Source organism: Babylonia areolata, chromosome 30, assembly GCF_041734735.1.
Source record: "Babylonia areolata isolate BAREFJ2019XMU chromosome 30, ASM4173473v1, whole genome shotgun sequence".
Lineage (NCBI taxonomy): Eukaryota > Metazoa > Mollusca > Gastropoda > Neogastropoda > Buccinidae > Babylonia > Babylonia areolata.
Genome location: NC_134905.1, coordinates 8,578,374 through 8,595,798, shown reverse-complemented (window position 1 = coordinate 8,595,798; position 17,425 = coordinate 8,578,374). Strand labels below are relative to the sequence as shown.

The window sequence follows — 17,425 nt, the reverse complement described above, 5'->3', positions numbered from 1 at the left end:
CGCCTCAGTGTGGACTCGCATCTACACTGACGGATCTGCTGATGCAGCCATTAAGAATGGAGGAAGTGGAATCTACATCAGTCACCCAGATGGCCACACCTCCACACACTCTCTGCCTGCGGGTGGACGCTCATCAAAACTACCGGGCCGAACTTACTGCTCTGAGAGAAGCTGCCAGACTGATCAAAGCAGACCAACACCCGCCTGAACACGTCATCTTTCTGACAGACTGCAGATCAGCCATCCAAAAATTGCAGTCACCCAGTGAGCAGTTGGAAAGAGACACACAGCGCCTGCTTGGCGATCTCTCGCTACATACACACGTCGCTGTCCAGTGGATCCCTGCCCACTGTGGTCTGGCAGGAAACGAGGAGGCGGACAGACTGGCCAAGTCTGGCAGCAGACTGGAGCAGACAAACCAGCCAGTCTCATACAGGGAGGCAAAAACTCTGGTCAAACGGAAATTCAAAAACATATTCCAGCAACGACATAGCCATCCACCTGATGACCAGATGCCTCACCTGCAGTGATTCCAGCAGACAATCATATTCCCACTACGCACGGGGCACTTCCGCCTGCGAGACCACATGTACCGAATGAAGCTGTCACACACTCTTGACTGCCCATTTAAGACAGGCCCACAAACCCCGGAGCACATCCTGCAGTCCTGCCCCCTGTATCAAGATGCACGGACGCAGCAGTGGCCCTATGGAGCCACACTGGCAGAAAAGCTCTGGGGCACCAAAGAAGACCTCATCAAGACCACCACCTTCATTTCCAGCATAGGACTGCAAGTCTGAGACCATGATCACGGGGAACGCAGAAGAAGAAGAAGGACACACACACAGAAAACTGGTTGGTAATGGACACACACACACACACACACACACACACACACACACACACACACACACACACACAGACAATTGGTCTGTAATGACACACACAGACAACTGGTCTGTAATAGGCACACACACAGAGACAACTGGCCTGTAATGGACACACACACAGACAACTGGTCTGTATCAACACACACACAGACAATTGGTCTGTAATGGACACACACACACAGACAAGTGGTCTGCAATGGACACACACACACAGACAACTGGTCTGCAATGGACACACACACAGACAACTGGTCTGCAATGGACACACACACAGGGACAACTGGTCTGTAACTGACACACACACAGACAACTGGTCTGTAATGGACACACACACTGACAACTGGTCTGTAACAGACACACACACAGACAACTGGTCTGTAATAGACACACACACACAGACAACTGGTCTGTAATAGACACACACACAGACAACTGGTCTGTATCAACACACACACAAACAATTGGTCTGTAATGGACACACACACACAGACAAGTGGTCTGTAATGGACACACACAGAGACAACTGGTCTGTAATGGACACACACACAGACAACTGGTCTGCAATGGACACACACACAGACAACTGGTCTGTAATAGACACACACAGACAGACCAGTTACTGGTCTGTAATAGACACACACACAGACAACTGGTCTGTAATGGACACACACACAGACAACTGGTCTGTATCGACACACACACAGACAACTGATCTGTAATGGACATACACACACAAACAAGTGGTCTGTAATGGACATACACACACAAACAAGTGGTCTGTAATGGACACACACACACACACAGACAACTGATCTGTAATGGACACACACACACACACAGACAACTGATCTGTAATGGACATACACACACAAACAAGTGGTCTGTAATGGACACACACACAGACAACTGGTTTGTAATGGACACACACACACAGACAACTGGTCTGTAATGGGCACACACATACACAGACAATGGGTCATTTCAAAGACTCACTCAGTTGACACACATCAGTCAAAAAAACCAACGCTCCTCACCTCAGTATCTAGAACCACATACCAAACCAGTCCCCCACCCGCCCCCCAACACCCTCCCCCCTCACACACACAGACAACTCAGCAGCCCACACACAGCCCTCCCTGCCCACTGACCAAAGCAGATGCCGAAGGTGGCGATGACATACTCCATGCTGAAGAGCAGACAGCTGACGGACATGCCCAGGAAGCCAATGAAGGCGCCCAGCATCATCACCTTCCTCACCGTGAACATCTGGCCCAGCATGATGCACACCGGGGCTGGAAAGAAACATATTGCCAATCACTGTGATTGTTGTTATTTTTATCATTGTTGTTATTATCATCATCACTATCATTATTATCATCATTATTATTTCAACAATTACTATTACTACTAGTAACATTAAGTATTATTATTATTATTATAATCATTATTATTATCATCACCATCATCATTACCATTATCATTATGATTATTATCATCATCATCATCATTATTATTATTATCTATTCATCCTTTTTTTTTCCCATTACTATTACGATGATGACTATGGCAATGACAATGCCATAGACAATGTTTTGGGCCATCATGAAAAAAAAGAGAAAAATACAACAATAATAATGATAATGATGACGATGATGATGATGATGATAACAATGCTGATGATGATGACAACAATGCTGATGATGATGATGATTAACATCTGGGCCAACATGATGCACACTGGGGCTGGGAAAATAATACAACAGAATACTATCATTATCATTATCGTTCTGTGGCAGAATCAGTCATGTATTGGACTTTGGTCCTTCTTGTTCTTCTTCTTCTGCGTTTGTGGGCTGCAACTCCCACATTCACTCATATATACACGAGTGGGCTTTACGTGTATGACCGTTTTTAACCCGCCATGTAGGCAGCTGTACTACGCTTACAGGGATGTGCATGCTGGGTATGTTCTTGTTTCCATAACCCACCGAACGATGACATGGATTACAGGATCTTTAACATGCGTATTTGATCTTCTGCTTGCATATACACACTAAGGGGTTCAGGCACTAGCAGGTCTGCACATATGTTGACCTGCAAGGTCGTAAAATCTCCACCCTTTACCCACCAGGTGCTGTCACTGTGATTCGAACCCGGAACCCTCAGATTGAAAGTCCAACACTTTAACTGTTTGGCTATTGTGCCCGTTGGATTTGGTCCAATAGTCACTGGTGATGAGGGTTTGAAGCCCCTTTTCGGCGTGGTGTTGTGTGCACAGGACAGTCACCTCACTTGGGTTGGGGAAGTGAGTTAAAACAGTGGAAGGAGAGGATTGGGCCCTGTCGTCCTAAGCTGAGCCTAGATGCAGTGGGTATAAAATTCACTGACATGATGGCCATAAAAGCCTACGGGACCTTTAATTTCTGCTGACCAAGAAACCCTCTGACATTTTCAAGACATAAACACCATAGCCTGGTAGAATTGAACCAAGAAATGAAAACAGTACCGGCTGTGGCAGTGTAAAATGAATGATATACCTGACAAGCACAGCTGGATTTGATGGGTTTGCTGAGGCAAACAGTAAACAACAACAACAAAACAAAGCAATAACTGTGTGCACTTAAAGCCACAGATGGACACAGCTTGCAGAATCAGTTCATTATCACTCTGGAGACAGACAACGAGTGAGACAGAGAGAGAAATGTATTTTCCAAACTTTTTTTTTTCTTTTCCTGCTGTTTGTTTTGTTTATGAAAAACGATTAAAATCACAATCATCTGTGTCACTGTCCTGATATGTATTACACCAATGAATTCTTTTTTTTTTTTTTGAAGTGGTGCGGTGGCCTAGTGATAATGCGCTAACCCAGCCCAGCTAGGAAGAGAGTGTTCATTGGCTGGAGTCCCACGGATGGACCATGATCTTTCAGATGAGATGATAAACTGAAGTCCCAAGTGCAGCGTGCACTTAGCGTACATCAAGGGACCCTCCACAACTAAATGGTTGTTCCTGGCAAAATTCTGTAGGAAATCCACTTTGAGAGTAAAACAAATTGTTTCTTGTTACTCCTCGCGCTGGGACTATATGGCGTAGGGGCACGTCCCCCGGGTGGCGGATGGGGGAGCCCTCCCTTTGGGAGTTGCACCAAATGATATGGAATAAGGTGCCGTGGACCCACATAGTCTAGAAGGACAACTCTGATTTCAAACCCGGGCAGAAGGAGTCCGTTAGCCTCAGCAGGCAGTCCTTCCAAGAGAAGGAAAACTCCCAAGAGAAAACCCGGCCAACTGTGAACCGTTACCAGAACAGGAGATCACCGAAGACGGCGCCACAGTGGCCTCTCTAAGGGGCGTGATCTAGTCAAAACTGGCTGTGCATGCACTCTACAACACATGGCTACGCAGACAACGTTAGACCGATGTGGTGTCGTCTTCCTGGACCATGGCCGGGGGGAGACGGTGCCGGGCCCTCAGCCTCAAAGGGGCCCATCCACTACTACCGACCACGGACGCGATGCTTCTCAGACTCTTTGGGGAGAACAGAATAGAACACATGGGCGAGCAGCACTTCGTATCGTCCACTGGAATGCGGAAGGAGTACAGCGCAAGAGGGTTGAGCTCCAGCGGTTTCTGCGTGAAAATGCGATCGATGTATGTTGCATCCAAGAGACTCACCTCAAGAACACTCACCGCTTTTTCATAAGAGGTTACGAGTTGTTCAGACAAGACCGAGAGAACAGACCAAAGGGAGGCCTCATCAACCTGGTAAGAAACAACATCCCAGCGGCAGAGACCCAGAGTTCTGGTCAAGCTGATCTCGACACAGAATTTCTAGGAGTCAAACCAAATACAGCTTGACTCTATCCTCGTTGACTCCCACAGCTGGATCATCACAGGAGACTTTAACAGCCACTCACCCAGCTGGGGCTACCAAGATCTTAACAAGAAGGGAGAAGATGTGGAAAACTGGGCAATCAGTAACCAGCTGATCCTCATCAACAGTCCAAAAGATCCGCCTACGTGCTACTCATGCGCATGGAGGACCACAAGCACTCCTGACCTGGCCTTCGCAACAGACGACATCCATAGCATTGCCCAAAGGGAGGTGTCGCCCCAGCTTGGAGGCAGCGACCACAGGCCAGTGATCATTACAGTACAGAGACATTTTGAAACCCACCCCACCAGGCTCCCAGCAAGCTGGAATTACAAGAAGGCAAACTGGGACCTTTTCAAGCACGAGGCAGACAAGAGGACTTCAGTGCTGACACTGTCGCACCAAGACATCAACAAAAATGCCAAGAATTTTAATAAGGCAGTATTAGATGCGGCGCAGGCAGCTATTCCACGAGGCAAATGCAGGAACTACCGTCCCTACTGGACACCTGAGCTCGACACCCTGCACAAGACCCTCAGTGAAGCCAGGGACATGATGTAGAGCTCCCCCACTGACGAAAATGTAGAGACACACAACAAAGCGAAAGCTGAGTTCATAAAGGAAAAGCTGCAAGAGTTGGCAAGACAAGACATCCTCCCTGAACATGGAGACAGACATGCAGGTGCTCTGGAAGCTGACAAAGAAATTGAATGATGACAACCCCAGCAGAGGCAAGACCGTCATCGAGCAGGACAACCAGCTGAAAACAGAAAAGGCCGCAGCCAACACCTTTGCGGAACTGTACCGAGAGGAGAGTACGATCCACATGTCCAGACAGCGCATCAAGCAGGTACGAGAGGAAACCGCAAAACTTATGACATCAGACCCACATGGCATAGATGACAGCTGTACGAGCGAACCATTAACCATGAAGGAGCTGAAACAAGGCATTCGCAAGCTGAAGCCCAAGAAAGCTCCGGGGTCTGATGGTGTCACTGGCGACATGCTGAAGCACATGGGACCAGCATCCAGAACAGTGCTGCTTCAGATCTTCAACTACAGCTGGACAGCAGGAGTTGTGCCTTCCATCTGGAAAGAGGCAGAGATCATCCCGATCCCAAAGAAGGGAAAGAACAAGAAGGACCCCCACAGCTACAGACCAATCAGCCTTCTGAGCTGTGTCGGCAAGCTGCTGGAAAGGATGGTCAACCGCCGCCTCACCTTCCTCCTGGAAACACAGAACATCCTTTCACCTACCCAGACCGGCTACAGAAAATTCCGAAACACAGAAGATCAACTAGCCCTCCTTGTCCAGGACATCGAAAACTCTTTTCAGGAGAAGAAGAAGACACTGGCCATGTTTTTTGACCTGTCGAGAGCGTTTGACAAAGTGTGGAAGGAGGGCCTCATCCTGAAACTTCTCCAAGCCGGCGTATGTAGCAAGATGTACATGTGGATCCAACACTACTTTTTCAGCAGGACCGCAAGGGTCAAACTAGATGGCTTCCACAGCAGAAAGGTCAAGCTACGTGAGGGTGTCCCCCAGGGAGGAGTGCTTTCCCCAACATTGTTTCTGTTGTATATCAACGACATCAGAGACAACATCACGAAACACGTCTCCAACAGTCTGCACGCAGACGACCTGGCAGTATGGACATCCGCTGAACACACCAGCACGGCCTCCTACCGGCTTCAGGAAGTCGTCAGCAATATCGCTACATGGACAGAAGACTGGGGTCTTGAGCTCAACACCACAAAAACCAACGCAACACTCTTCTCTCTCTCCACCGCCAACGAACAAGTCAAGCTGAAGCTCCAGAGACAGGTCTTGCCCCAGACGGATATACCAACATTCCTTGGCGTCAAGTTGGACACCTGCCTGACCTGGAGGCCCCAGATTGAGGAGATGGAGAGGAGAGGCATCTGCAAGCTAGCCCTGCTGAAGAAGCTGGCCGGGACGACTTGGGGAGCAGACAGCAGGCTTCTCGCCAGGGTCTACATGGGAGCGGTCAGACCCACCATTGGAGTACGCCTCAACCTCGTGGGGCACAGCCTCCAAGACCAACAAGAGCCGGCTCGACAAAGTCCAAAATATGGGACTACGCCTCATATTTGGAGCCATGAGGTCCACGCTGATCCATGACATGGAGAAAACTGCTAATGTTGAGCCCCTGGAGAGAAGACGCGACCTGAAAGTCCTGATGCAGGGAGAGAAGCTCAGAAGACTGCCCTCACACCACCTACACCACAGACTGGAGCAGCCCACCAAGAACCGTCTCAAACGTCAGAGCCTCAACCACCAGTATAAAGCACTCAGAGCACAGCAGAGCCATGTTCTGGCGGCAAAAGGGGAGTCTTGCACTGACCTTGCCTTGCCTGACTGGAGGCTTGACCAAGAGATAGAGGCCACCATCAGCCTCAGAGTTCCTGGCATCACCACCAAAGACCAGCAACCAGCTACTCTCAAGATCCTGACTCTGGCCATGATAGAGGAGTCCTACACAGCCAGCTCCTGGACCCATGTATACATGGACAGATCAGCGGAGGAAGCCACAGACAACGGAAGCAGTGGTGTCTACATCAGATTTCCCAATGGAGAGCACAGCAGCATCACACTCCCTGGAGGAAAGCTCTGTTCCAATTTCAGAGCTGAAGTCCTGGCCATTAAAACAGCAGCAGAATTCCTCTCCTCCTGTGGAAAGCCCCTTGGCAGCATCTCCATCTTCACTGACTCCATGTCCACACTCCAGGCCCTTGACTCCCCTGATCCTGGTCCACTGATCCAGTCCCTTAAGGCCTCCTTCACACCCCTTACCCAAATAGCCCCAACGACCCTCCAGTGGGTGCCTGCACATGTAGGCCTCCCAGACAACGAGCGTGCAGACCACCTTGCTAACGAAGGAAGCCAGCTCACACAGCCAACCGTTCCTGCCACGTATGAGGAAGCAAAAACTCTCTTCAGCAGATTCCAAAGAGGATGGGTCACCCTGAATGGAGGCTACCAGGCACACCAGGATCCCATCAGGACACTGGAGAGGAGACACCAGACTACCATCTACCGCCTTCGCACAGGACACTGCGGCCTCTGAGCACACCTGAAGAGGATTGGAGTGGCAGCCACATCCCTATGTGATTGCGGCCAGGCTGACCAGACCCCATCCCATATTCTCCAAGACTGCCCCCTGTATGAGAAGATGCGGCAGCAGTCCTGGCCTGGGGGTGCTGACCTCAACACCAAGCTCTGGGGGACGGTAGCCGATCTTCACTGGACGTCCGAGTTTGTGGCATCCCTTGGACTTCGACCCTGACTGCATAGCTGTTAAACGCAAAAGAAAAGAAAGAAAGAAAGAAAGTTTCTTGTTACTTATAGTGCAGCCGACTGCAAAGGGCCATATCAGGCCTGACAAACCATACAAATGCTCGACTGCATCAAGACAAAACTGTCATGTCTAAAAAAAAGTTATTCTTCTTAATCCCTAAGACAAACAAAAGGTTTTTTTGTTTTGTTTTTTTATGTGTGTGTGTGTTTGTGTGCATGCAAATGCACATGGCATAAGCATATACACACGTGCATGCGTGCCTAAAAATAATGAAATCAGTCAGTTTACACAAACATCAAACAGACATCATGACAAAATTCGTCCTGCTCACTTGCTCACACACACGAACAAAAGATAATGAGGTTTTGTACAGGTAAAGTGCTTTGAACTCTATTGGAGAAAAAAAAGGGCTGAATAAGTGTACATGATAATCACTACCATTATCTTCATCAATCATTACACATGAAGGCACATACCATGTACACTATCATCATCAACCATTACCCATGAAGGCATAGACCATGTACACTATCATCATCACCATGATTATCATCATCAACCATTACCCATGAAGGCATAGACCATGTACACTATCATCATCACCATGATTATCATCATCAACCATTACCCATGAAGGCATAGACCATGTACACTATCATCATCACCATGTTTATCTTCATCAACCATTACCCATGAAGGCATAGACCATGTACACTATCATCATCACCATGTTTATCTTCATCAACCATTACCCATGAAGGCATAGACCATGTACACTATCATCATCACCATGTTTATCTTCATCAACCATTACCCATGAAGGCATAGACCATGTACACTATCATCATCACCATGATTATCTTCATCAACCATTACCCATGAAGGCATAGACCATGTACACTATCATCATCACCATGATTATCTTCATCAACCATTACCCATGAAGGCATAGACCATGTACACTATCATCATCACCATGATTATCTTCATCAACCATTACCCATGAAGGCATAGACGATGGCGGACCCCCCTATGACCATGGCGGCCAGAGAGGTGGGCACATTGAACCGGTCCTGGAAGTGGCTGAGGAACATGCCTGTCGACTTGGCCATGCCCACCATGAAGAAAACTGACACAAAGCAACCTGCCCACAGGTAAGGTAAGGTAAGGTAAGGTAAGGTAAGGTATGTGCACCATGAAGAACACTGACACAAAGCAACCTGCCCACAGGTAAGGTAAGGTAAGGTAAGGTAAGGTATGTGCACCATGAAGAACACTGACACAAAGCAACCTGCCCACAGGTAAGGTATGGTAAGGTAAGGTATGCGCACCATGAAGAACACTGACACGAAGCAACCTGCCCACAGGTAAGGTAAGGTAAGGTAAGGTAAGGTATGCCCACCATGAAGAACACTGACACAAAGCAACCTGCCCACAGGTAAGGTAAGGTAAGGTAAGGTATGCCCACCATGAAGAACACTGACACAAAGCAACCTGCCCACAGGTAAGGTAAGGTAAGGTAAGGTATGCGCACCATGAAGAACACTGACACAAAGCAACCTGCCCTAAGGTAAGGTAAGGTAAGGTAAGGTAAAGTAAGGTAAGGTAAGGTATGCCCACCATGAAGAACACTGACACAAAGCAACCTGCCCTAAGGTAAGGTAAGGTAAGGTAAGGTAAAGTAAGGTAAGGTAAGGTATGCCCACCATGAAGAACACTGACACAAAGCAACCTGCCCACAGTGAAGGTAAAGTAAGGTAAAATCATGCCCGTTGTCTTGGCAATGCCCACCATGAAGAACACAAAGCAACCTGCTCACAGTGAAGGTCAGGTCAGGTCAGGTAAAGTAAAATAAAATAAGGTAAGATCAGGTCAGGTCAGGTCAGGTAAGATGCGGAACATGCCTGTCCAAAACAACAAGAAAACAACATTTAACATTACTTGATTAAACAGGAGCAATAAACATATAAGTTTTCCAAATAAAAGGATTTCACATATTCGCTTCAAAAACATTCTTCTTCTGCGTTCATGGGCTGGAACTCCCATGTTTGCTTGACCATCAGTAGGGACATTTTTCAGACAGCCAGGAATAATGTAACAAACATTGTTGACAGGGCAAAGTCAAAGTTCTACTCTTCTACTCTTCTAAAATACTTGCATGCACCACAGCCAAACAGCTTTTCAACGCTACGAACAATCTACTAGGTAAAATGAAAAACACTCCTCTCCCTACAACATTTTCGGTGCAGGAACTCCCTCAAAAGTTTTCTGACTTCTCCACCGGCAAAATATCATGCATTCGTGAGAAGCTTGACTCTGTTGTGTCTCCTTCTTCACCCGTTCAAGAACGCGTGTACAGTGGTCCTGTTTTACATTGTTTCCAACCGGTTACTGAAGATTTTGTGAAGAAAGTGTGTCTGAGCGCTTGTCCGAAATCCTGTGAGCTTGGTTGGTTGAATGTATTGATGTTCTACTGCCACATATTACTCATGTCATCAATTCTTCCTTACTGTCTGGTTGTTTCCCTGAAAGCTTCAAATCTGCTGTTGTACGTCCACTCATCAAGAAACCATCTTTGGATCATAATTGTTTGAAAAATTATCGACCTGTCTCTAATCTGTCATTTTTATCAAAACTGCTAGAAAAGATCATATTGTCTCAGCTCTTAGCTCATCTGGAGCAGAATGGTTTACTTAATTCCCACCAGTCAGCTTATAGACGTGGTCATAGTTGCGAAACAGCCCTTCTTAGAATAGTGAATGATTTGCTGTCGGGATTTGATGAGGATAAGATATCTGTTCTCGCTCTCTTAGATTTGTCAGCAGCTTTTGACACTATCGACCACTCTATCCTCTTGAACAGACTTAAAACTTCCTTTGGTATTCGTGACACTGCACTAGCATGGATCACGTCTTACCTGTCAGATCGTACACAGAAAGTGTGTGTAAATGGTACATACTCTAGAGTATCTGCCTTGAAATATGGTGTCCCACAAGGGTCCGTCCTAGGTCCTGTTCTTTTCGTGCTGTATCCGGCTCCTGTGTCGGATGTCATCAGTCATCATGCGATGTCGCATGAGAGCTTTGCTGATGACACACAACTTTATCAGTCGGCTTCCATAGCTGAATTTGATGCACTGGTGACTCAAACACAGGAGTGCATTGCTGGCCTAAAGGACTGGATGACTCTCAACAAGCTGCAATTAAATGATGATAAGACTGAATTTATGATAACCTGTCCAAAGAAGTTTCGTCAACATCCTTCCTTTCCTGACTCTGTTCTGATCAATAGCACACCTGTTTCACTTTCTCCCTCTGTTCGCAGTCTCGGTGTAATCCTGGACCAGTCTCTTTCCTTCCAACAGCACATTTCGAATATCTGTAAAGTTGCCTATTTGGAACTGCGTAGAATCAGCTCTATCCGCCACTATCTCTCAACCGATGCAACCAAGACACTTGTATGCTCTCTGGTTCTCTCAAGATTGGATTACTGCAACTCTCTTTTGGCCGGCCTTCCCAAATACCTGTTAGACAGACTCCAACGAATTCAGAATAACGCTGCCAGACTCATTTGCAGAGCTTCTAAATTTGACCATGTTTCTCCTCTCCTTCAGTCTCCACTGGTTGCCTGTTTCTGATCGAATAGACTATAAGCTATCCACTCTGACCTTTTCTGCAGTCAACGGATCTGGCCCAAAGTATCTTTCTGAACTCATCCATATCTATACCCCGTCTCGCCAGCTCCGTTCTTCCTCTGATACTCGACTTCTCAGGATACCTCACGTCAGAAGTAAGACCTATGGACACAGATCGTTTTCTTTTCAATCGCCAAAGACGTGGAACAAGCTCCCTGATAACCTCCGTCATTCTGATTCCCTCGCACCTTTTAAATCTCGTCTCAAAACTCACCTTTTCCCTCAGCAATAAGTTCAATTGTGGCAGGTCCACAACTACATGCATGTATATGAATGTGTATTGTGTGTGCGTGTGTTTATGCAAGTTTGTGCCTGCCTATGTGTGCGTATGTGTTAGGTAGCTGTTAGATACACATGTATGTTAAAAGGTATGTATGCAGTGTGTGTGCGCGCGCGCGCGCGTGCGCGCGTGTGTGTGTGTGTGGTCACATTTTGGTGTGTGTATGTAACATAGATATAATTTTTTATGTTATCAAAATCATTTTTGTAAAGCACCTAGAGCAGATTTCTGGATAGTGTGCTATATAAGTATCCATTATTATTATTATTATATACACGAGTGGGCTTTTACGTGTATGACATACTCCACTTTCGGGGGTTTCAAAAACACTCAAATTCCATTCCACAGAGTTCCATTTTTCCAGGGTTGGGTTGGGGCATTGTTTTGGGGGGAGAGTGGGAGAGTGGGAGACTGGGGGCTGGTGTAGCAACAGATAAAGTGAATCTATGCGAAAACATGTACACTTGCATGTTCAAGGTTGCCTGTGCATTTTTTGTTCTGTAAAACAAACATGCACATGCTGCGCATGAGAGCAGGGCATGTAAAGCCACAGAATCTTGGATTCTGGAATACTGAGGCTCTTGTTTTCTATACGACCGATCACCATACCAAAACGGAGTTAGAGAAGGTCAAAGACACGAGCTGTATCATGCCCATAATCTTGTTCCATCCCATTTCATTACCTCGGAACCTGACCTTTGACAGCACTTACTTTGTGAAGGGGATGACAGCAAAGCGTTTACCCACCATTTTAGCTCTTCAGCCATTTGCAGTGGCAGAGAAAATGTCAATGCATAAGTTTAACACATACACATGCACACATGCATATACACACGCACACCTACAGACACATACAAACACACACACACACACACATACATACACACATACCACACACACACACATACATGTGCGCGCACACATGTACACACAGAGCAGAAATTCCTTCCTATTTTGTATTTCATCAACACATACACAAACACAACACACACACACTCACACACACACAGAGAAAATTCCTTCTTTTACTGTGCTTTACCACCACACACACACACACACACACACACACACCCCCCAACAACAACCAAAAAAACCCAGCAGTCTTACCAGCCACAATGACCCAGGCCCAGCCCCGATCCATGGGGAAAGGTTCCTTGGGCTTTTTCGCCATGCTGCCTGTCTACTGGGGGGTCTCAGGTTCGGGTCTGGGCAACAGCTGTGAAGTGAGACGATATGATTCCGCAGGCTCTCTCACCACTCTGCTTGAAAAGCAGACAAGGCACAAGAAGGGTGAGCAGGTGGTGGTGGTGGTGATAGTGATGGTGGTGATTATGGTGGCGATGGTGGTAGTGGTGGTGATGGTGGTTTTGACAGCAGTGATGGTGTCAGTGGTGGTGGCAGTCAGGTCTTTCCTGGTGGCATGTTTTTGCCACTGCAAGGAAAAAAGAAGAAGAAAAAACAACAGTGGATTTAGCTGTTTTTTGTGGGGTTTTTTCTTTTTGCTTAATGCTCCACTCTTCATCAAGTTCATGCCTAGTGATCTCTTGCCCACTCTTCAAACCCATTGCATGAGAGTGTATGTGTATTTGCTGAAATGAACGACTGTGTTCATGACTTATTTATTATGTTGTGAATAGACAAGAAACCAATCACAAGAAGGAACAAGAAAATAGTGCTAAAAAAAGAAGAAAAACAAGAAGTGGTTTTAGCTGGGTTTTTTCCTTCTTAATTCAATACCCCCCACCCCACCCCCCAAACCAACTCCACATTCAATCCCTAATCCACTAATCCATTTATCTAACACAACATATGACGGTGAATGTGTGTGTGTGCTGAAATGAACTAATGCATAAAGTCATCTTGCAATGAATAAACAAGAAACCAAAGGGAAGAAAGGAAGAATTAAAGTGGTAAAACAAAGCCTAGAGTGGGTTTTTAACTTCTTCTTTTTTCCTTAAGTAAAACACTCCCCTCTCTTTCTACATCCAGTGCCTAACCCACTCTTCAAACCCAATGTATGACACGAGGGAGTATGTGTGTGTGTGTGTGTGTGTGCACGTGTGCGCACGCGCGTGTCTATGTGTGTATGTGTGCATGTGTGTGTGTGTGTGTGTGTGTGTGCGTGCGCGCGCATGTGTGTGTGTGTTGTGTGTGTGTGTTGGGGTGGGGTTCAGAGATTGATGTGTGTGCTTTGTTTATTGTCAGTGGATTGTTTGTTGTTGAACCAGCTTTCTCTTCTTGCAAAAGGTGTCTTGTGTTTATGTGGTAGCGGTGTGGATGATCACAGGTGTGTGTCATTATGAATGTGACTGGCTTGTTTTTTGGTGTGTTTGTGTGTGTGTATGTGGCAAAGAGAAGAGGGAAGGGTGTGAGAGGGACAGAGAGAGAGAGAGAGAGAGAGAGAAGAGGGAGAGAGAGAGTGAAAGAGAGATAAGAGTGTCTGTAGCTGTGTGTGTGTGTGTGTGTGTGTGTGTGTGTGTGTGTCTGTGTGTGTGCTAGTGTGCATGCTTTTGTGTGTGTGTGTGTGTGTGTGTGTGTGTGTGGTGTGTGTGTGTGTGTGTGTGTGTGTGTGTGTGAGTGCCTATGTGTCTGTGCGCTTGTATGCGTGCATGTGTGCATGTGTGTGTGTGTGTTTATGGCCATGTGTGCAGAGGTGTATGTGCATGTGAGAGAGAGAGACAGATGGGGAGATAAGGGAGGGAAGTTGGAAAGGGAGAGGGTGTGTGTGTGGTGGGGAGTGAGTGGGTGGGTGGGTGGGGGTCTGTGGGTGTGAGACAAACATGCAGTAATGATTATAATATCCATGCTACTTAGATAACAACTTCTATTGACTACAGTCTTTGGGAAAATATTATCATCATTAAGATTTTAATATCTAGGCTAGGTGGAAAACATTTAACATATTTGTGCAACAGTTCGGTTCAGTTCGACAGTTACTCAAGGAGGCATCACTGCATTCAGACAAAACCATATATGCTACACCATATTTGCTAAGCAGATGCCTGACCAGCAGTGTAACCCAATGCACTAATCAAGCCTTGACGGAAAATAAAATAAAGTGAAATAAAACATGATACACAGAAAAATGAATGAGCAGACAGATAAATTAATTAATATACTAATAAAAACAGAAAAAAGAATAACAATAAGAATAATGTGCAACAACTGTGTTCAGCACGTCTAAAACAAACATGGGCACTACCATGCACACTCGAACTCATGCACACACACACACACACACACACACAACACGTTTCTCACAGCACACGAAACACTATTTTCTCTTCTATCATTCAGTGCCATTTTGAAGCAGTCGATTTAACCCGTGGACACTCCTGGGTGGGTGCATTACACTGAGATAATAACCTATGTCATTATATATGTCTATGGTGCATTACCACTGAGTCACCACCACACAGACATGACATGCTTAAAATAGCAAGCTGTGAAACATAACTAACCAGAGCAGAACGACATTGACTACTTTCTCATGCAATATTTATCAGATCATTATCAGGTTCTGAGGTAGACCAACATGTGGGCAGATTTCAATCAGTTCATTGCTGTGTGTAAAGGCCGCAGAGCTTTTTTTTTTTTTTTTTTTCCTCAAATGCATAAAATGTGTATCATAAGTGTGGAGAAAATAAAAACACAAAAAAAACAACGAGAGAATGATAACAAAGAAGAGAGAGATAGAGATCGCTTGAATTTTCCATGCAGATTCAGGTTCAGGGCGATGCCAAGCATCATGGCCTTGAGGCTTAATACGCCTCGTCGGTTTTCTTTTTGTTTTTTGTTGGTTTTTTGTTGTTGTTTTTTTGGTCAGGTATTCCAAAGCCCAGGCTCACCTTTGACCATCAAAGTCAAACATTGTTTTCTTTATGATATCGTGGTCATCAATAAGCTTTTTAAAGGCATTCATATTATTAGGTGCATGTTTGATTTCTGCAGTTAGTCTATTTACTCTGCAACTAAAAACATATTTTCTAATGTTGCTGCTATAATGTTGCTTCTGAATTTTGTCGGTACTGCTACGGTTGACAATTTTTCAATATATAACTAAAGCACTGCATTACAAAACACCGTTTTCACTCTATGTAACATAAAATGTGTAATACCACTTCAACGCCGTCACGAGACTGGACCCAAACCCACTATGTGTGATGATGGCTCATCTGAAATCCACTTCAACTTTCTTGACATGTCAATGGCTGGTAACATCACTACTGTGGAAAAGAAAGCCATGCAGATGTTAGGTGACACCTGAAAACATAAACAGGAGGAAGGTGGCAGAATGGTTAAGCAAATACTGAAATAGTGTTCGTGGGGGTTTGGGTTTGACCGATCTCACCCCTTCTCAAATGTTTCACTGGAAAATCGAACTGAGCATCTACCATAGTCATTCAGATGAGATGATAATCCTAGGTCATGTGTGCAGCACATGCTTAGCACACTGAAAAGGAACCCATGGTAACAAATGTGTTGTTCTCTGGCAAAATTCTGTAGAAGAAGAAATCCATTCTCATTGGTACACAAATATAAATGCATGCACTAAAGACCTGACCAGACGCATCGGGATATATATGCTGCTAGTACTATATATAATCATGATAATGTATATGGATATGTCCAAATGCAGTGATGCCTCCTTGAGGAACTGAAAGTGAAACTAACAGCATCAACAATATAGATATCATTATTATTCAAAACAAGAAAATAATCTGGCATTTTACCATTTCTTTCTGGCATGATCTACAACCATCATTAAAATGAAAGTGACTCTCTTCATGGTGGCAGGTTTTGCTGTGTGGCATCTTCCACAGCTGACTTGTAATGTATTGTATGGCATTGTACTGTATTGCACAGCACTGCATAGCATTCTGTTTAGTATTGTATTTCTGTTTTGTCACAAAGATTTATCTGTGTGAAATTCAGGCTGGTCTGCCCGAGGGAGAATGTGTTACCTTACAACAGCACCATACACACACACACACACACACACACACACACACACACACACACACATATATATATATATATATATATATATATATATATATATATATATATATATAACGTGGTTGTTGTTTTTTCCAGACTTTAACTTGTTTAAGTGCATTTGTTTTATCATAAAACTGAGTTTTCTATTAAGAAAAAAAATGGCAGGGACAACTCTTCTGTTGCCATGGGTTCTTTTATGCGTGTTTAAATTGTGCTGTACACAGCTGGGGCCTCAGTTGATCATGTCACAGTGCCCAGACCACCACTCCATAAGTCTAGTGGAGGGAAAGGGGAAGGGGGGGTGGGGGGGGGGGGGGCAGTGATTCCTAGCAGGCAGCATTACCACTGGGCCACAACTCCACACACT

General features: G+C 45.5%; 1 protein-coding gene across 8 annotated transcripts in view; it reads right to left on the bottom strand.

Moving 5' to 3' along the window:
* The window catches only part of LOC143275592 (uncharacterized), a 51,782-nt gene that overhangs the window by 20,101 nt on the left and 14,256 nt on the right, over positions 1–17,425 (bottom strand). For 3 of the 8 annotated variants that reach the window (XM_076579806.1, XM_076579805.1, XM_076579804.1), the window contains 3 exons: positions 13,165–13,489; positions 9,084–9,227; positions 2,039–2,182 (listed from right to left, as the gene is read on the bottom strand). In XM_076579806.1, the coding sequence (XP_076435921.1) occupies positions 2,039–2,182; positions 9,084–9,227; positions 13,165–13,228 (352 nt within the window). In that variant the 5' untranslated portion in view covers positions 13,229–13,489. Of the gene's footprint in view, positions 1–2,038; positions 2,183–8,587; positions 8,598–9,083; positions 9,228–13,164; positions 13,490–17,425 lie in introns of those variants that run through there. The other 5 variants (XM_076579809.1, XM_076579807.1, XM_076579810.1 and 2 more) reach the window with 3 other exon arrangements.